Raw genomic sequence first — 22,088 nt, forward strand, 5'->3', positions numbered from 1 at the left:
AACACTCAAGACGGCAAGCCCTACAGAACTCACTAGAGCTTGATTCGAAATTAGGATCAAGTTGTAAGACACTGCAGCATTGGTAAATTAGGGATCAATTAGGGATTTCCCCCCCCCACACACACATAAAGCATTCCCAACTGCTGCAAAGACCTTCTAATTAGTTCACTCCAAATTACACATATAGATGAAATGATTTCAAGAAGGGGAGTTCACCTTGAAATAAAGGAGGCATCTAAGTGGAATTCAACAGAAAATTATTATAGCAGCAGCTAAGGAGGCTAAGACAGACTTTGCAGACGTCCTATCTGAACTAAGAGCTATCTCAGAATTTTAGGTCGGAACCTAAAGTCTTGAAAGTCAAAGAGTAAGCTAGCCTTTAACATTCATTCGCCCCATTACCCAACATCTCATATTGGGTGTTTCAAAGCTAACAATTTCTCTCTTCCATCTGGAAAAGGAATTGTAAAGACCTTCCCTTTTTTGTGTGCAATATCATTTTGGAAAATTAATCAAGGGTGGGGTGGCAGAGGAAATGTTAATGGTGCAGCTGTCCAAGCTAACGGAGTCTGAATTACAGGAAGCAGAAATTGCCTATTTCTCTCTTTATTCCTCTTTCACAAGTTAGGTCTCGAGCAAATGTGTGCACACTGCCAAGCTTATGTACTGTGCTTAAGTACTTTGTCAGCAGTTTCTCCACCTGACCTAGAAGAAACAACCTTCCTGGTTTCAGAATATGCTCCCTCCACCCGCTCTCTACAGAACGCCAGTTCCATTTCAACAACTTTAGGTCAGCCATCACCCAATCTAAAGCTGTTCAGGCAGACAGTCTCCCTGCTGCCTCATTAATCTTCTGCAGTGACATCCCACAAATGGGGTACTTTATGTAGCCTGCCCCAGATTAATCCAACAGGAAGACCTCTTGGAAAAAAAACCACTATTTCACTGTATACAGAAGAACTATATTGTTATTGCGCTGTGCATGGCCACTCTCCCAAAGGGACTGTAACATGGTTGTAAAGGACGTTTATTTGCCTGCAGGAAAAGCTACAGCTGAAGGATATCAGACCTTCTTCTTCTTTGGCGATCACTCGTTGCCAAGTAAGATTGTCTTCCATAAACACGGTTTTAACAATGGGTCCGTAAGTGACTGTGGAGGCCAATTCTGGATCCACACGTCCTTCCACAGTGGGGACGTTGGTTTCCAGGTGGGAGTTGATCACAGTGTGGATTTGCCAAGTGTGCCTTCCTCTTAGCACGTTTCTCCCTTGCGTCCTGAGTTTCTTCAAAGCCCATGACACCTTTGGTAAAGGCTGTTTTCCAACTGGAGTGCTCGCAGGCCAGTGTTTCCCAGTTGTCAGTGTCTATACTACATTTTTAAAGATTTGCCTTGAGACAGTCTTTAAACCTCTTTTGTTGACCACCAGCATTACGCTTTCAACTTTTAAGTTCGGAATAGTTGCTTTGGAAGATGATCATCAGGCATTTGCACAACATGACCAGTCCAACGAAGTTGAGATAATAGCACTGTGTAGGACTACTGACTTCAGATCGTGGAGATCCACTTTGGGTGAAGAGAAACAATCCTGAGCCAGATGCACCAGTGGTATGTCTCCGCAGTGGTAGACTGGGGTGAGGGTAGAGAGAAGAGCACATGCTTTTCAAGCAAAGTACTGTGCTAGGTGGAGCAATGGGCTAACTCAGTGTAAGGTAGCGTCATATGTTCATATACACACCAAGGCACCTTCCCACTTGCAGCCACCAACCTTCCTTGCTGCTGACCTTATTTCTGTCCTGTTACTCGCCAACACTTTCTATCCTTGCCAGTACCAATGTTTCAGATTTGATCAGGGCAAAATATTAAGCATGTATGGGCTGCACTGAGCGTGACACCAGACTGGTGAGCGAGGGATTTGAACCTCCCACTTCCCAAAGAAAGCAACATTACCAACCCTCCACACTCCTGCTCATCAATGGAATCAGTATTAAACTGCAAAGGTAAAGGGACCCCTGACCATTAGGTCCAGTCGTGGACGACTCTGGGGTTGCGGCACTCATCTCGCTTTATTGGCCGAGGGAGCCAGCGTACAGCTTCCGGGTCATGTGGCCAGCATGACAAAGCCGCTTCTGGTGAACCAGAGCAGCACATGGAAACACCGTTTACCTTCCCAACGGAGCGGTACCTATTTATCTACTTGCACTTTGACGTGCTTTCGAACTGCTAGGTTGGCAGGAGATTAAATTGTAGAGTCGTCTAAAAAACAAAATAAGGACAATTGTGTCCTAAGCACGTTAAATAAACTATAGAAATTTGAGGAGCTAACTCTTATGGGGAACACTGTTTTCCCTAAAGATGCCCGAAGGCTTCCAAAGTTGAGGAACTCCCCACAGCACTCATACGAGGAAAGGTTGGCATCTGCTTGTGTCTTGAGGTAAAAATGACCTTCTAAACAAGAGGATAACATTCCTGGAGTCTTCTAAGCTCCAGGCTTTATTTGGGAGTCTGGCCAAATCCTAATACTATTAGTATTAGCTCTTATTGACTTGCAAAGGACCCTGCCAGGATTGCAAAGACCCTGTGTGCCAACTCTTCATCAGCACCTTCCAATGCAGATTTCTGAGGACATGCTGCTCTATTTTGTATGGAGCACATAAGAAAAAGTTTGAGGTTGCGCCACTATTCTTTCTAGACAGAAATAAGCATTCTGTCTGCCAAAATTGGGTGAAAAGATATAGGGACCTTGTTTTATGTCAGGCCCTCCAGATCATGAGGACCTCCAGATATTGCTGGACTACAACTCCCAATGTGCTAGACTACTGGCCATGCTGGTGGGAGCTGATGGTGGCCACGAGTCCAAAAACATCTGGAGGGCCACCAGTTCCTTGCCCCAGGCTGGAATCATGCATGTCTTTGGGTACCACATTTGAACAAGCCAGAGTGGTACTCTGATTGAAGCATCTTAAGAGGGATTCTAACTGCATTTAGGAACACTGTGTGATTAGGGTAGTCTTGTACTTTATAGAGGGCAGCTCTTTAACTAAACAGCAGAGGATTCTGCTCTATTTTGAAGTGTCTTCCGTTTGAAAGGCTGTCCATCCAAGTGTGGCTTAGAGTTAAAGGACCATAAGGAGATATCGCAAAGGTCTTACAGTTGCTGTAGCACCTTAGCAGCAGACTGAGCAAGCACAGGTCACCTAGGCATAGCTTTCCCAATTACTGGGGATTATTTGCTGTATTTATATTTAAATTGTATAAATTATTTCTAAAATTTGCATCTGTACATATGATCAAGGTATGCAATTCTCATGCAAATTAGTTTCTCTTTATTTGGCTATGTGCCTAGTGCAGTCTAGGTTCCTAATCAAAGGAAGTATTCTAATTGTATTTGCCAGAGCACTATTAATCAATTTGTGTATCGCTTCCCATAAAACACCTCAAAGCAATTTGGCAAAAAGAAACATCAACTTACTACTATATCTATATCTATATCTATATCTATATATATCCAATACAAGTACAGACTCCACTTAAGTGGATTGTTGGAGAAGGAAGTTGTTGCTTGTTGCTGAAAAGATAAAAGACAACACCTGTCTGATTTACAATGGGAGAGAGTTCCAAATATGCTTCTAATCTTGCAGATCTTCAAACTCCACTTGTAGAAGTTGGGAAAACAGGAGCATGGATTGATTGTTATGTAGGGGGGCATTGAGGGCTGAGCTGGCATGCACACTCCCACATCCATACAAATAGCAGAACAGGGCTCTTTTTACACATCTATGGAACCATACCTTTTGAGTGAAGCTGATCCCACTAGTATCCTGAAACACCTGTGGAGATGCTACCAGTCATAAGGCACAATACTCGGCTAGGTTGACAAATAGTCTGACCTGGTATAAAGCAGCAGTACAGATTTGGCTACCTGGGAACACCCCCCCCCCCCAATGTTCGTCTCAAGGAAGACAAACTCTGAACTAGGTTGGGAACTAGGTCATTTCTCATCTCATAGTAAGAAGAATAGCTCAAAACAACAGATTCCCTACTCGTCATCTTCTGTGAAGCTAGGAAGCTCAGGACAAAATGAATACATGTTAGATTCTAAAAGAGTTCTAATATTCCAGAATGAGAGTGAAAAGAGTATACAACAAAAATAGTCCCAAACTGAGCTGTCCTCTACAAGGAGGCAGGGTTGATAATGTGATACTTGGGCAAAAAGGCCAGGGATACACTTCAGTGCAAGGGAGGACAGGGGGCCACAAAAGGGACCAAATTTCAGAACACACCACCTAACCTGCCACTATCCTGTCAACAGATCCTGTGGAGGGTGGTTGTGGGAGGAACCACACGCATTCAATTTAGCTTCACTTGCAGCCGTGTAAGAAACAGGGCAGAATTCATCAACCTGGAGCCCTACTGTTCATGTGTTTGCTATGCATATGCATTAAGCCACAATGACTTAATGGCCTAGAGTGCTTTTTACCAGCTCCAACTGCTATGCCAGCTGTGATGGTTCCTGGAGCAAAACAGCCTGACAATAGTGGTCCATACATGAGCAACCTCAAGACTTGACTACTGTCACATGCTTTATGTGGAACTGCCCTTGTATCTGGTCTAGGAGATAAACTAATATCCAGAATTCAGCAGCCACACTGCTCACGGGAGGAGGTTACTGGTTGCAGAGAGCACTGCACTGGTTGCTCATTTGCTGCTGAGCCAAGTTCAGTGTTCTTGTGTTTATTCACAAAGCCCTAAACAGGTTGGGCCCAAAGAATGTAAGAACTGTCTGATCAACAAGCTCCTCTGATGGACACTTCTGCGGTTCGTCTGACCCCTGAGGTTCAGTTATAGGTAGGTAGCTGTGTTGGTCTGACGTAGTTGAAACATTTTTTTTAAAAAAATCCTTCCAGTAGCACCTTAGAGACCAACTAAGTTTGTCATCTAGAGCTTTCGTGTGCATGCACACTTCTTCAGATAGGTTCAGCTGGTCTTGACTAGGGACCAAGCCTTCAATGGACCAAGCCTACATTCATTACTTTACCCACTTTTGCCCCTGGACCTGCCCAACTGCACGTGGCACCCCCCAAAAGGTGACTACAGGGGAATGCGGGCCTCAGGCTGAAAAAGGTTCCCTACTCCTGGTGTACACAGAATCATAGAGTTGGAAGGGGACCGAAAAGGTCATTTAGTTCAACTGCCTGCAATACAGGAAACTTTTTGTCCAACATGGGGTTCGAACCCACAACCCTAAGATTCAGAGTCTCATGCTCTATTATAAGGAACAAAGGCTAATCAGCTGGATGCCCTAGTCCAACTGAAATTCAAGGGCATGAGCCAGCTTTGTAAGGCCACAGAAGGTCACATTACACATATTGTACATTAAGTACTATAATCTCAAGAGATCCTTTGCTGAACCACCCATGCGTTCCCTTTCAATATCACACGCATATGCATGCACGAAAATTCACAACAGCAGGCGGAGTATTTCAAAACAATTCTCCTGTCACATGAAACAGCTCTTTTGCATGGAAATTGCACAGAGCAGTTGGGGAGAGTAAGAAGCCTTGCACCTAATGCCTTGTGGACTGTTTTTTACAGAGAATGCAGATAACAACAACAATTGTGTTAGCTTTAAAATAATTACAGTAGAGTATATGCCATTGCACTGCAGCGCTTCCAGGTATCTGCTGGATTTTTGTCCGACTACCAAACCAAGTATTAAATGGGGTGGAGAGAGGAAAGAGTTATCAGAAGAACACATTTCAATATTTATACCTCTCCCAATCCAATATACAACCAAATTACCAGCATAAGGGCCCGTAAATAATCACTGCGGAAACAGAGTCATAGCTGTCAAGTTCTCCCTTTTTTAAAGGGAAATTCCCTTATGCTGAATAGGCTTCCTCGCGAGAAAAGGGAAAACTTGACAGCTATGAACAGAGTAAATGTGGGATCATGAATAAGTTTCATGCCCAATGCATGCTCTGTCTGCTTGCTTGATGGACGTGAAGGGCAGGCACTGAATTAACCCCATTGGATTTAAAAGCATGTGGTGGCAGCGAGGGCTGTCCTTTCGAAAGGCATAGGGATGGAAAGGGCGATCAATCTCAATTAGCAATTTTAAACACCGTTGGAGGGCACTTTGCCCAGCAAAAGTTTCCAGAAACCACTACAATTTTAAAAAGTGTGTGTGTGTGTCCAAAGTCAATTAAGTCACGTGAGAACAGAAACACTGGCATCTCGGACTTCCACATTGCCAATCTTTCCAGGGACTATGAAAATATAAATTTGTGCCGCCTCTCATTCAATATTCATCCATCCATCCATCCAGAGCCCTGCTGGATCAGGCCGATGGCTTATCTAGTCCATCACCCTGTTCTCACACTGGCCAACCAGGTGCCTGTGGAAAACCAGTGAGCAGCACATGAGCGCAAGAGCCCTCTCCCCTCCTGTGGTTTCCAGCACCTGGTATTCAGATGCACAACTGGGAGCATAGCCACCGTGGCTAGTTGTTTCTGATAGCCCTCCCCCTCCACAAATTTCTCTAATCCTCTCTCAAAGTCATCCATAGAATTGTAGACTCAGAAGGGATCCAGAGGCACATCTAGTCCAACCCCCAGCAAAGCAGGAATATGCACATGGCCCCTATGGGGATCGAACCCACGACCCTGACATTATCAGCACCACGCTCTAACCGACTGAGCTAACTGACCGAGTTGGTGGCCATTGCGCTGGCTCACTGTGGCAGAGAGTTCCATAGTTCGAAGTAGATATGCCTACCAACAAAGCCTCAAAGGGGTTTATATAAAAAGAAGGATAAAACAGCAACATTTTCAGCAATTTGATTTTTAAAAAGAATAAGAGCCAACCAAAAGCTAACTATTATCTCGTGCATCTATAGAAAACATACAGGCTTCATCCAATAGCATCCCACAGGTGAGTTGGTTAGGGCTGGTTGCACGTAGGCTTTCTCCCCCCGTTTCTCCCCCCCTTTCTTTTAGGGCTATGCAATAAGGAGGACCAACCAAAGCACCCGAGGGCTTTCCCCCCTTTCCTTTTTACCTGATAGACGTCCCTTATCCCGCACCACGTCCTCAGCGCCTGGTGGCATCCCCTCACCCGCTGGGTGTACCACCTCCTCAGCGTCGACACTGTCAGGTTCCAGACGAAGCGACTCCCGCTGAAGAGCAGGTCCTCCACTCCGCACATGAAAACCGAAGCCATGACTTTGCCACTTCAGAGGGGGACCCTCTCACTCTCTCTCTCTCAGAGCCACGCTGCTTCTTCTCCTCCTCCTCTCCCTTGCGCCTTGGCTCTCAGCAGTCCAGATAATAATAACAACAATAACAACAACAAGGCGCTCCTTCTGCTATTGCAGGCTCATGCTACACCGCGCCGAGCAAGGATGAGGCGCGCTTCGCGGAGAGGCCGGGGGCCAGAGCCTCTCGCACAAACTCCTCATTCACGCGCCGCTTCCTGGGCAGACCTCCCAGACGCTGCCCCGGCGCGCCTTGAAGCCCAGCCAAGGGCTGAAGCCGAGGAGGCGGCGGCGGCGGCGGCAGCAGCGGTAGCTGCTCCACACAGCCCAGCCTTGTGTCCTTCTTAACAGCTTATATAAATCTCCGCTAAGCTTCAGCAGCTACCACTACGGGTTCTAATTAAAAGTTTAACCCGTTTTGTGAGCGGGGAGCGCGTCTCTTTTTCCCTCTCCCTCTCCCACACACGAGTAGCTTATCTGGATACTCCTGAGCTTGCTCCCCGCACGAGGAAAGGGAGAAAAGAGAGACCACAAAACAATTCCTGTCAAGTACTTCCAGACTCCGTTTCCCTCCTAAATGCTCTTAATAATATGGAAGCGCGCGCCTGCGCGCACCCACCCTCTCCAAGGAAAAAGCGTAAAAAAACACCTCATAAGCCACCTTCATTTTTTTTGGAGTTATAACGCTGTCACCGTTTTGTTCGGTCAGTTAATAAGAGGCTTGACATTTATTTCCGTCTCTCTCACACACATAGAACTCGCAGAACTTTTGAAACCTAAAGCATCTTCTGCTTGTGGTTGTGAGGAGAATCTCCCTCACGCGCAGGAGAATACTGTAATACAGTGAATGTTTCCTGCCCCCCCTCTCTCTGGTATTCCCTATTTTTAAACACACACACTCGGAGAAAGCCGCCTTGCTAGCTAAGAAAAATGAGCATCGATTTGGATTCTCCTCCGTTTAAACTGACGCTATAATCCTATTAAAACGCAGCATGCGGAGCACGAGAAAAACAAGAGCCGCCTCACGCAGGCTGAGCCCTTTCACCAGGCAGACCACAAGTAAATAAACACTCTGTGAAATAATAGCCCACAAGAGAATCCCAGGTTTGCCTCGGCAGTTGGTATAAAATTAGGCTGCCAAAGCCCAGCCCTTCGGAGAATTAAACCGTTAATGCTAGACGGGAGGGGGGGGGGCGACGACTGCATTTCATTTTACAGGCCATTCCCTGTAAGACTCTAAAGTGGGCAGGGCAGTTGTTAGATGCTGGCAGGAGAGGAAGAAAAACTCATCTTTTTAAACGATTACCCGTGGGATTTGGAGTTTTCTAAGCTTTTGAGGTATTGGGGAGGGCGGGGCAAGCCAGGGCTTTCCTTGAACCGTTTTCCTACCAAACAGTGAAAACAAACTGTTTAGGTTGCAATATAGACACAAAAAGTGAGGCGATAAGAGGAAGAGGAAGTGGCTGAGGAGGACCACAGTAGTGCAAGGCAGAATCAATTTGATTTTTGTTTGTTTGTTGCGTTTCTATCCCACTTTCTCTTCAAGGAGCTTCAGTGCACGGTTCTCCCCTGCCTCATCTAATCCCCAAAACAACAACCCTGTGAGGTAGGTTAGGGTCACCCAGTGAGCTTCATGCCCAAATGGGGATTATGAACTCTCAAGTCTTAGTCCGACGGTGTAACCATTACACTGCACTGGCTCTTGACAAAGAGGAGGGAGCTGGAATAGAAGCCTTAAGGAATGGATACTGTGTGGCACCATGCCACTTCCTAACATTCAGTCAAATTCCCTGCATATTTTTGGACACAAGTTCATTCCTTTGTGCACAAGAAGAAATAACTTGGCACTCCCTGCCTGTTGACACCAGCTAGGAACCTTCAATGTACTCTTCTCGACCTTGGCTTAAAACATTTTTGTTTAAGCCAACCCTATCCGGACATATAGAAGGCTGGCTTGATGTTTGCATCCTTTTGCTTACTGTTGGTTTTAATTATCTTTTGAATGTTGTTTGAATACATTGCAGGGGGTTGGGCTAGATGACCCTTAGGGTCCCTTCCAACTCCGATTCTATGAGATGCCTGTTTTTAACTGTCTTTCATTAACATTAATTTCTTTTTGTAAGCCACTTGAGATATTTTATTACAAGCAAGTGGATTTGACATCTTTCCGCAGGGCCTTCAAGATGGAGCTGTTCCGCCAGGCCTTTGGGCAGGATGCAGTTTGACTTACAGGTATTTTCCTTTGTATAAAACAAACCCGAAGGAGGCCCCCAGCCCGCTCACAGGCGTTTGTATGCTCAGTGGAAACAGTTGGTCCTGGCAAGTATTAACCACTCTCAGCTCCAACCTGTTAATTGCCACCTACCCAGATTTTAACTTGTCTGAATTAATTTTAAGATGTATTTTAATTAATTGATGTCTGTTTTTATGCATATTGTGTTGTTTATATGATGTTAGCCACTCTGAGTCCGGCCTCGGCTGGGGAGGATGGGATATGAAGCACCAAGGGAGCTTCAGACAGTACCCCTCCAACTCAGGGAAGATGGCTAGAACAGGGATTGTTGGTGGAGTTTCTGTACCTCCCTTCATGTGTTGATTTAAGTGTTCATTTATGTTGTGAACTGTCCTGAGATCTAATTTATTTTATAGTAATAAATAATAAATTAATAAGTCATATAGAAATGCCTAAATAGTGCTAGTTGCACACCTAGTTTCAAACTGGATGGGGTACTGCATGTTGAGATTCCTGCATTTTACAGGGGGTTGGGCTAGATGACCCTCGGGTACCTTGCAGCTCTACAATTCTGATTCTATGAAATATGAGATGAATTGTCACATTCTTAAATTTTAATGTGGATGCATTCCTAGAAACCTGGCTCTGCTTTCTAGGAATCAAGGTCCAAGGAAAAGAAAACCTATACAGAGGGCCAGAAAAACTTTATTATGTAAGTTGATGAGCACAACTAAAACCTATATTTGATTAACAGTGGCATATATAATTGTTTAATGCCTCAAATTTGCCTGTTACTTGTGCTATTTGTGTTTTCATTAAAATGCTACATTATATCTGATCATACTGGGAAAGGGGAACATTTATACAAATTTGGAATCAGCTGAATTAACACATGCCGGTAAGAAAACAGCAATAGTTTTACTGAAGGAGTGGTGACCTTATGCACCCCCAAATAAATACTGAGTTGAATCCAAAATACCCCTGGCATTTCCTTACATATAAATAAAAAAAGAGGCTGCTTCCCAAAATCACATTTTGAAGCCAAAGATACTTTCATGGAACACCTAACACATCAGAATGAAAAACTGGGCTAAAAAAAAGTCCGAGACTAATGCAAAGTTCTGCCTTTAGGCAACAGCAGCAGGAACAACAACAAATCAAATGCACAGAGATTGGATTGGTAGTGGTACATATGAAAAGGATCTTGGAATCGTAGTTATTGACAAGCTGGACATGAATCAGCTGTGTGATGCAGCTGCAAAAGAGGTAGATGCGTTTTTAGGCTGCATTAATAGAACCACTTCCATAGTGATGTATGGAAGTGAGAGCTGGACCATAAAGAAGGCTGATCGCCGAAGAATTGATGCTTTTGAATTATGGTGCTGGAGGAGACTCTTGAGAGTCCCATGGACTGCAAGAAGACCAAACCTATCCATTCCAAATCAAATCAGCCCTGAGTGCTCACTGGAAGGACAGATCCTGAAGCTGAGGCTCCAATACTTTGGCCACCTCATGAGAAGAGAAGACTCCCTGGAAAAGACCCTGATGTTGGGAAAGATGGAGGGCACTAGGAGAAGGGGACGTCAGAGGACGAGATGGTTGGACAGTGTTCTCGAAGCTACCAACATGAGTTTGACCAAGCTGCGGGAGGCAGTGGAAGACAGGAGTGCCTGGCGTGCTATGGTCCATGGGGTCACAAAGAGTCGGACACGACTAAATGACTAAACAACAACAATAGAACCACAGATTCAGGGCATGCCAAGAGTTCATCTAACCCAGCATCCTGTCCTCACAGTGGTCAAACGGATGCTTATGGGAAGCTCACAAGCAGGACCTGAGCTTAAGAGCCCTCTTTCCTCCTGTAGTTCCCTGCAACTGGTATTCAAAAGCACACTTCCTCCTTCTGTGGAGGCAGACCATCGCCAGCTTTGAGCCCAATTTGGTGATCCTGATCAGGCCCAGATTCGAGCTAGACCCAACCAGACCCTAAACTGATCTCTGGGGCCTTGCACAGCCCTACCTGTTATGGCCTTGACATACACCTTTATTAAACACGCAGCAAGCTGTGGTAGATACGGTAGAAGATGCAGGCAGAGAGTCTCTCCTACATCATTTCCTTCTTCCCCATTGCTCTGGGTGCTTAGTCACATGTTTAATACCGGTAGCTTCCCTGCTTTTGACTGCTCCAGATCACTCCAGGTAGACTCAATCCAATCTGATCTGAGGTCATCTGGGGGTGTCTTGAACCACTCTGGGCAGATCCCGGTTTCCATCTGGGATCAGGATATGTCCTGATTAGTAACCACGCTGAAGCTGGGAGACTAGAGAGGTGAGGATGGGCTTTTGGGTGTTTTTAGTTGGGTTTGCCAACCAGGAGGCCTCTTTCTGCCTGCCTATCATAGAAGCTGATGTTAGGTATTCCTACCAGCAAAGGGGGTCTGAAGCCAAATATGCACAGGACTGGTCTCTGAAGTTCTGTGTTCTAATCCCGAATTCTGGGGCTCTGTGCAAGTTGTAGCCCTTCATAATCAGTCAAATGCTTTTTTTTTAAATACAAAGTCGTTGCAGTTCTTATCTCATTTATCCTCACACAACATTCCTGTGAAGTCAGCAAGGTGTCTAAAATCACAGAAAAGCACGGATTGGACTCTCTCAATCAGGCATCACAGCATAGTGTATCACAACCTAAAATGTTTTGTTTTGTTTTTGCCCAGCCTTCATTAAACTTTTTTTTAACATAACGATTGCTTCATAGAGCTTAGAATAATACCACAGAGGCTTGAACTTTATAGGCACCCCCCCCAACAATTCGTTTATGAAACACTGCAATCATTTTTAATAGTCACACACAGAATAGTAACTATTTTAGTAATGGAACTCCAAGTCCCAAGCATTATTTCAACACTTATTATATTTAACCGTGCTTTTGCTCACTGAATTTCAACAGGAGTGCGAAAGAACATCTGCACTATGACAACTAAGATTCTCAAAAAAAAAACACTAGCTAGCATATAAAAATACATACCACTTTATTGTACATAATAGCCCAAGCGTCTTTAAGCCAAAATATAAATCAGACAAAATGCAGGGGTTGGGGGGGGGGGCTTTGAGATATAATTTCAATTGTTTTAATTCTAGGGTCAACATATAATTGTTTTAAAAAGAATAAATAATATATATTTTCCACCCTGATGCTCTCAGCTCACATTTCCAAAGGTCAGTCCTGAATAATCTTTGCGCTTAGCAGTCATCAGCATACAAACAGCCAATAGTTTTGCAGGTGTTGATAAAAAAACCAAGGCTGGGGGTATTTAAGCAGAGACCAGGTGGCAATCTGCTATCAGAGGTGCTGCACTTGCATTGAGCAAGGGGTTGAACTAGTTGACCTCCAAGGGCCCTTCCAATTGTCCAGTCCTTTGGTTTTCTATCCAGCCAAATCACTTCATATGGGGAATGACTTCCAAGAGTGCTCCTGCCTCTTCTCCCGCTAGGTACCTCCCAAATCTGCTCTGGGAGAGAAAGAAGGGAACTTCAGCTGCACTTGTGGAAGTTTTCTCCATACGGAGAATGTATACAACCTTAGGATTCTATCATTTTCAGCTTCCCCTCACCAGTCTGACATGATGCTCTGCTTCCCTTGCCATGCTATTAGATAGCTGCAACACTGTAAGGTCAGGCACCAGTGTTTCTGCTTTTAATCTATATTCTGGGATGCTGGTTAGAAAGAAATGCAAATTCCAAAAACACCTGGCTATTTTTTTTTTTTTTTGCCTTGGCTTTCCAAATGGTTCAGGAGGTGGTGACTGAGGTTAGAAAAGGGAGAATTAAATCTACCACTTTGAATTTTTGAATATGTCTTGCAGACATACCTGCTTTCAGTGTGAAGCATTTAAGAGTAGTCTACTAATGAGGAATGCCTGGGAGTCCCAGCCTGCTCAGCTTTGACACACACACACACACACACACACACACACACACACACACACACACTGGTATGATCAAATCACCTACTTGGGACTATTTTACAAAAAGGGAAGAAACTTCTGGTGATATTCTGAAGGCAAAGTGCGTTGAAAATGGACTGTGCTCAATTCTGTTGAAAGTGAGCGAGCGTCATTACACGTTATGTCATAAAGTGATATGTGAGTGAATAAGGAGAATGGAAAAGCATTAAAGTACAAGACAAAGGAGCATGCAACATAAGGAAAGGTTGAACATTTAAGTACAGAGAAAATTGTGTTAAATCCCAACTATAACCGATGTGAAAGGGAGGTTTTAAGGTAGAGTGTCCTCAAGCAGAATTCCTGGATGTTCAGGTGACGTACAAAGGGCATGGATTTTAGTGCAAAGAATCCCCACCCCACCTCTGGATTTCTGCAAAAGAGAAACCACAGAAACCTCTGGGTTTGGCAAAAGCTCAGACCACGAATATCAGGCACGTACGTAAAGTTTGTAAATAGACAAAGGAAAGAAGGAAGCGAAGAGAAATTGAATTAGGATTCTTAGGTAAAACTAACATACCTGTAGTCATTTTGGGTACTGGTACATTTTAGAGAGGATTATTTAGCTTTGATGGAGGTCACTCACCTCTTTCTACAGATCAGTCTTAAAAGGACTCTTGAGAGCGATGCTTCTCTGTGTCTCTCGTTAGAAGATGGACATCTTATACAAAACAGTAGGGGGAAAATAGTGGGATACTCAGAAGATGGCAAGGGCTTATTATAACCATATCTTTATTCTTCAGGGTAGAAAAAAAGGGCTGTCAATTGGAGACATGCCCTACTTTGAAAAGACCTGGAGAGAAACAGCTGCTACATATCATTTTTTTTTCAGACAGTTTGAACAAAAGACTAAGATCTTTAGCCAAGGAAAAATCTTGTAAGACACAAGTTCAAGGGGACTACACTTTAAAAATAACTCAGTGTGTTTCATTAAGTCTCGCAAAATAGTATAACTATAGAAGAGCAGTGAAAGACAGAACAAGAGATAGATGATAGATTAGATAGAGAGGGGGGAAGGAGAAGGAAAGGAAATGGATTCTAACTGAAGTCTGGTAATATTTTAAAGCTAACATTTGCAGGGACAGAGGATGGAAGGCAGGAGACAATTGTTAAAGATCTGAGCTGGGTATTTCATTAGTATAGAATCCGATGGAGAGGCAGATTAGACTGAAGTTCAGCCCCCCCCCCCGCCACCCAATCCACCCCGGTTAAGATTGGCCAGGAGGGCACCAGGTACATACAGCTGTTTCCTCCCACACTTTGCTGCCATTTTGCATGCCCCTTCTCAGCATCTGCAGCCTAAGGCAGCCACCTCAATCTGCCTAATGGTATTCTGTTGCAGATTTGGGGTGCCATGAAGGGGCAAAATAGTGTTAGTATGTAACAATGTTATTATTATATTTTTAACTCAAATGATACAAAACGGTACTGTACCTGTGAGATTTTCTGCCTCGGGGCAAAAAAAAATATCTTGGGACTTTGTTACTGTGCCATTTGTTGCACTGCCTCAGGCAGCAAAAAGTCTTGGTGGGCTGGCCTCTCTAGAAAGGTATGGTAATAAGATTCATGTGGCAACGCATGGCTAGCATAGTGTGCAGACACATTTAGATACCATACATTTTAAATTGTGAATCCTCTGCAGTTGGTGTCAAACCCTGAATTAGCTATTACAGTTGTACCTCGGTTTATGAACACAATTGGTTCCAGAAGTCTGTGCATAAACTGAAGCGTTCATAAACTGAAGCGAACTTTCCCATTGAAAGTAATGGAAAGTGGATTAATCCGTTCCAGACGGATCTGCGGAGTACTCAACCTGAAGTGTACTTAACCCGAAGCATGGGTGTAATTGGTTCCGGAAGTCTGTTCATAAACTGAAGCGTTCATAAACTGAAGCGAACTTTCCCATTGAAAGTAATGGAAAGTGAATTAATCCGTTCCAGATGGGTCTGCGGCATTCATAAACCGAAAATTCATAAACCGAGGTGTTCATAAACTGAGGTTCCACTGTACATCCATTTGGGAGCAAAGAAAATTGGGGCACTAATACTTCATTCATCTTTAAACATTGTGACACGTTATTTCTTGATAAGCAGATTGTTTTACACTCTGAGCACAAAAGCAGGTCAGGTAGTTAACTAGCCTTAACGTACTCTAGTTCCATGTTCAATTGCATATATTGGAATACAAAATGGCCTTCCTGTGTTGGGTTACTTAGCCACCAGTGAGGCACAACAGCAGTTAAACCATCAGATCATTTGGCATCAAGGCTCAAATCACCAACCATCTCCCATGCACATCATTACCTCTAGAGTTCAGGTATATTATGAAAAGCCGACAGATCCTATCATTTGTTGAATAAAGTACATTCCCTTATCTCTCCATGTTTGCCAAGCCATTTCCCTTCCCTAAGTATTTTGGTGGAATTACCCTTGTTTTGAAGCCATCATGCAACAGCTTCCAAACACATTGCTCCTGTTCCTTAGAGTCCCCACCACCAACACTGCCACTGCCTATGACAGCATGTAACACTTATGTGCTCGCTCCCATTGATGCACATCATTATTGACACATTTCTTAGACAGAACGAAGTGCAAAAGAACCAGCCCAGGAGTTCTGCCTCATGAATGACTAAGAGGAAAACAGAACTCCTTATCAGTTAGATGGCTACTGTCTGCAGCACAATTTCTTGGTGCCCAGGACTGCCTGATACCGATGAGATCATAAGGAAGTGACATTTTCTCAGTGTGAATGGCACAAGCATGCACACTCTTCTTTGAAACAAAAGCAAGCTGCATAATACAGTAGGGGGGAAATGATCTCTTCAGCCCAGCAAGACTGCTTATCAAACTTCTAGTCCAGATAAGAGTTCAGCTGATATGAGACATGTTTAAGTCCTGGGTGCAGAATCTCTGCAAAAAGGCTGCCCAATTCTTTCCTGAGTGTAATTCTCTCCTGCCATGGCAAAGAGAATAACACTCAGTGAAGGCACACTCTTCAACAGGCAAAGGTGCCTTCAGGCTTTCTTAACTGCCCAATAAGTACAGTTGTTTACTTGCTTTATAGAATTACAGAGTTGGGAGGGTTCCTAAGGCTCATCTAGTCCAGCCCCCTACAATGCAGGGGCTGAAGAATCCCTGGCAGATGGCCAGCCAACCTCTGTTTAAAAACCTCCAGAGTCCACCACTTCCTTCAGAGGGATTCTGTTTCACTGTTGCCAACAGTTCTGTCAGGACTTTCTTCCTAATGTTCAGCTAGAATCTCCTTTCTTCAAATTTGAATCTATTGTCTCGGGTTCTACCCTGTGACAGCCCTTCAGTCATTTGAAAATGGCTATCGTATTACTCTTCCCTTCAGCAGAAACCTTGTACTCCACCCTTCCAGTGTATTTGCATCACATGGAGTGGCTGACAGCAATTAAAAACAAATATTCTGTTCTCGGGAATTCTGTAGCAAATACCACTCTCTGATCTCCCCTCCCTGTTGTATTTCTGCAGAATTGTAGAATATACACACTCCAACACATTTAGACTGCCTTCACAAGATCAGTTCTGCTACCACTGAAAAGTGAAGCCTGCATTTTATTTTATTTGGGGGGAAGCATGTTATAGATGCACCAAAATTATCCTGAACTCTATCAAAAGAGTTACAAAATGCACTCCTAAGCAGATATTAGCATTGGCCATAAAATTCAGTGAAGCACACTTGAAATCGATTAGACTTACAGGACAACCCTCTGCATGCTTACTCAGAATCAAGTGCCACTATGCTCAATGGAGCTTGCTCCCTCATAAGTGTGTATAGGATTGAAGGTATAAAAAAGATTAATTGTGTTGTGGCAGCCATGTCCCTCCCCCTCCCTTGCCCTAAACAAAAGATATTCAAACCATATGATGGGAGTTTGCTGACTGCTCTCAACTGAGTAGGGGTTGCAGTTTGCTGTTAATTTTCTAATCCCCTCCAACGGCTTCCAGCTAATTTCTGGTTAGGGGGGGGGGGGTTCTCTGGCGATCTCTCTGATAAGTCACTGTGAAATAACCTCAAAGGGATTGACAACAGGAGATGATCCTACCGGGGGGGGGGGGTCTTTTGTACCCAGTGGGGTACATCTGAGAGACCCAGGAGGTGCCCTTGGTATTTCGAAGAGGTATAAAATATCAAAGGGAGGTGAAAGCAGCCAGGTAATTATATCTGCACGAAGTATTTTCATGGCTGAAACAGAATACTGGAGCCCAAGAGCTAGCCTGAGTTTATTATCATTATTATTTTACAGCTTCATTAATCTGTGGAAAGTGAATTGCAGAGTGATCTAAAATGATATGCAAAGAAAGGCTCCCCACTAGGAAGCTGATAGTAACCTCCCACCTGTTTTAATGACATTGTTTATCTGTATTGGAATTCTGAGATATTTCTTGTTCCAACACATTTATAACAGCCTCCCACAGCTTGGTGCCCTACAGATGTTGCCAGACTACAGTTCCTATAATCCCTGGCTATTGGCTCTGTTGGCTGGGGCTGATAGGACCTTTATTCCTAAATATATGGGCTGGCACGAAGTGGGGGGGGGTCACCAGCATAGCTAGGGGGGGCTGGGGAGTATGGACCACACTGGGCAGCCACTGGGGAGAGCCAGTGTGGTGTAGTGGTTAAGAGTGGTAGACTCGTAATCTGGGGAACCGGGTTTGCGTCTCTTCTCCTCCACATGCAGCTGCTGGGTGACCTTGGGCTAGTCACACTTCTCTGAAGTCTCTCAGCCCCACTCAACTCATAGAGTGTTTGTTGTGGGGGAGGAAGGGAAAGGAGAATGTTAGCCGCTTTGAGACTCCTTCGGGTAGTGATAAAGCGGGATATCAAATCCAAACTACTACTACTACTCCTCCTCCTCCTCCTCTTCTTCTTCTTCTTCTTCTTCTTCTTCTTCTTCTTCTTCTTCTTCTTCTTCTTCTTCTTCTTCTTCTTCTTCTTCTTCTTCTTCCCATAGGGCTGGCACTTACCGGGGGGGCGGGGCTGCAGAGTGCCCAAGCCACACGTCCATCCTGGGAGTGACGTGGTGGCTCGGGTGCCTGCAGGTAACACACCACCTGAAAAAGCAGTATAGGGCTTGCATTTGTCTGCATATGAGAAGTGCGACGGAGGCAGAGCCTGAAAGGGCCTCAGTTCACTTCCAGTCCCCGTTGGAACAAGTTTCTCAGTAAGGTCACATCTACCATATGTTTAAAGTGCATGGCTTTCCCCAAAGAACCCTGGGGACTGTAGTTCGTTAAGGGTGCTGGGAATTGCAAATCTGCAAAGGCTACTACAGTTCTCATCATTCCCACGGAGCAACCATGTGCTTTAAATGTGTGTTGAATGTGGTTTAAATGTATGGAGTGGATATGACCTGAGTATTCTTCTTGGAGCTGTGGCAACTCCAACCTTGCTGCATATGACCAGGAAAGGACAATTTGCCATTTTTGCTCTGCAACCTGCCAACTAAGGATAATATTTGATGCATCTAGTCTGCAATTTGCCTCAAGACTTTTTCTTGTATTCACATTAAGACTGGAATATATTGGTAGGAAGTTTGGTCTGGTGTTTTTAGAAAAGGAAATTGTCAGTATATTTTGAACACGGTCAGAAAATGTCCACATTTTTCATCTCCCACGTGCAGTCAATGGCCTATGGTGATTATGAACTAATGCAGTTTTAAGACTAGTCATGGCACATAATTATCCTTTTTTCTTTTCTTTGTAAAACTAATAAGGTATTAGCACAATGCAAGTTTGACAGGCTAGCGGGGGGAAGTCAATAATGATTTAAGATCTGGAGAAGCAGTGAATCGATAGACATTGTTTATTACAGCAGATTAAAGTTGGCATAAATGTTCCTCCGATGTACAGCAAACATCTAGAAATCAGACCTCAGCATTATTGGGGGCATTTGACCACGGAAGAGAAAATGACTCAGCTTGCAAAGAGCAATTCAACACTCATCTCCATTCCATAGGGCTCTGAACTTTATTCAGCTACAGCATATCCATCAAAAAGTTTGAAAACATCTGTGGGAATGAGCAAATTAGAATATGGCAAAAAAATGTTTTATTGTGGATCGTCTTATTTTGAGATTTAATGGATTGTAAACCGCTTTGAGGTGTTCTCTTTAAAATATGGTAGAAAAAAGTGGCATAGAAATGACATTACTGTAATAATAATAATAATAATAATAATAATAATAATAATAATAATAATAATAATAAATAAAAGCTTTGAGTCCTGCAGAATGGTTGAACATCTGAACACATGCACCCCGGTCCAGTACTCTGTCTACATGCTTTGTTCCTGCTAAGCTTGAATCATATTAATTTTTTTCTCAGGGCTACTTCGGTTAAAAATCAGACTGGAAATCTAGTGCAATGGAGTCTTCATTTAGCTTTCCACATTGTATGGATAGTAATGGTAGAAGCAGCATCAGCTTTCTACCACCCTAACTTATGCTTTCTCCAATTAGGAGTGCCAAGAGCTACAGCCAGCTCACTTAAAAATAGTGCTTACACAAAATGTTCCACCAGGAGATGGGTTTTCGAAAGTATTCAAGTGATTTGCTTTCCAGGGGGAATGAAACACCTACAATGATTAATCTCAGTGTGGGAAATGTCTGTGCTATCTCACTGATGGAGATAAATAGAGATGTGACCAGGGCAGCAATTATATGGAAATGGTTCCTATGACTGGTCCATAATTTCAGCCTTACCCAGCTACCTCTTTGCTTCTTCCTTCGGCCCTTGAACCCACTTCTGCTTTCATTCTAATACACCCATTGCTTCTATACCCTCTCATCTTCCCATTCCCTGCCTCTTCCCCATCTGCTTTCCTCCATCTCTTTCTTTTCATCTCTTTCCTCTCAATGACCATTTCCAAATTGTTCCGATTTTCCATTTTCCTCACCCCAGTGCATTCATATGTTTCTTGTGCACCCCATTCAACTATTTAACTTGTACACTCCAGTACACAGCTGGTCAACCCTCTACTGCCCAGTTCAGAAGGATCCAACCTGATGCCCTCCATATGTTTTGGACCAGCCATAGCCAACATGACCATAGAATCATAGAATCATAGAGTTGGAAGAGACCACAAGGGCCATCCAGTCCAACCCCCTGCCAAGCAGGAAACACCATCAAAGCATTCCTGACAGATGGCTGTCAAGCCTCTGCTTAAAGACCTCCAAAGAAGGAGACTCCACCACACTCCTTGGCAGCAAATTCCACTGCCGAACAGCTCTTACTGTCAGGAAGTTCTTCCTAATGTTTAGGTGGAATCTTCTTTCTTGTAGTTTGAATCCGTTGCTCCGTGTCCGCTTCTCTGGAGCAGCAGAAAACAACCTTTCTCCCTCCTTTATATGACATCCTTTTATATATTTGAACATGGTTATCATATCACCCCTTAACCTTCTCTTCTCCAGGCTAAACATACCCAGCTCCCTAAGCCGTTCCTCATAAGGCATCGTTTCCAGGCCTTTGACCATTTTGGTTGCCCTCTTCTGGACACGTTCCAGCTTATCAGTATCCTTCTTGAACTGTGGTGCCCAGAACTGGACACAATACTCCAGGTGAGGTCTGACCAGAGCAGAATACAGTGGTACTATTACTTCCCTTGATCTAGATGCTATACTCCTATTGATGCAGCCCAGAATTGCATTGGCTTTTTTAGCTGCTGCATCACACTGTTGTCCACACCAGTGGACAAGGCTGAGAGAGTTGTCATTCAAAATATCTAGAGGGTACCATATTGGCTACCTAGACTAGATCTTTTACACTGACATTTTCTCCTAAATCATTGGATCATGTATCCTACAACAGAGCAGCGAGCTTCATTTCTATTATCTCTGAGCTTCTGTGATATTGCAGCAGCTCAGCCAATGGCCCGAGAGTCCTCAAAGTTTGCAACTTGCACTTCCCTCATATTTTTTCCTTAAAAACAATAGCATCATTTCCCCCTACTTAAGAACAATAATACCAATGTGATTCTTTTGAGCAAAAATGGATGTGTTGTGTGCTTTAACTGGAACCTCAATTCATCTGTCTACAAATGTGGTAAATGCCCTAAAGTAGTATATCTCCACTATGTGTGTGTATGTGAAATTTATTATTATTATTATTATTATTATTATTATTATTATTATTATTATTTGATAAACTTGTATACTGTCCTTCAATGGAAATGATCAGGGTGGTTTACAATCAAAGTTATACACACCCATGTACAACAGCAAGTGGGTTGTTGCTGAAAGAGCTACATATATCCCTAACATTACCACAGTTGTTCAGAGTTTTCCCTAACACACCAGGCAGGCAGAGGAAATGTGTATCTCAAAAATGAACTGTTCATAGAGAGTTGAGCTTCCTGCCATTCCAGGATCAAGGAAGGGGAAAGCAGGAAAGTCCCACCTCCAGATTCATTCATTTATTCTTCCTAAGATGGGTGGAGGGCAGGAACACAGGAACAACCAGATGTTAGATCTTTGACTCCCACTATGTGCTACTAAGGGCAAATGAAATGTTGCATTGACGTGGGGTAATTGCATTGCCAATTTAGAACAATGCACACTAATGGGCAAAGACAATTTTTA

The 22,088-nt window shown here is 43.7% G+C and overlaps 1 protein-coding gene across 6 annotated transcripts in view; it reads right to left on the bottom strand.

Moving 5' to 3' along the window:
* FRMD4B (FERM domain containing 4B) overlaps positions 1-22,088 on the bottom strand; it is a 237,002-nt gene that overhangs the window by 141,314 nt on the left and 73,600 nt on the right. For 2 of the 6 annotated variants that reach the window (XM_035106670.2, XM_035106669.2), the window contains exon 1: positions 7,058-7,492. The exons of 1 other annotated variant lie outside the window; for it this stretch is intronic. In XM_035106670.2, coding sequence (XP_034962561.2) covers positions 7,058-7,219 — 162 coding nt within the window. In that variant the 5' untranslated portion in view covers positions 7,220-7,492. Of the gene's footprint in view, positions 1-7,057; positions 7,493-22,088 lie in introns of those variants that run through there. 3 more of the 6 variants (XM_035106672.2, XM_035106671.2, XM_035106675.2) reach the window with 2 other exon arrangements.

This window comes from Zootoca vivipara, chromosome 2 (assembly GCF_963506605.1).
Source record: "Zootoca vivipara chromosome 2, rZooViv1.1, whole genome shotgun sequence".
Lineage (NCBI taxonomy): Eukaryota > Metazoa > Chordata > Lepidosauria > Squamata > Lacertidae > Zootoca > Zootoca vivipara.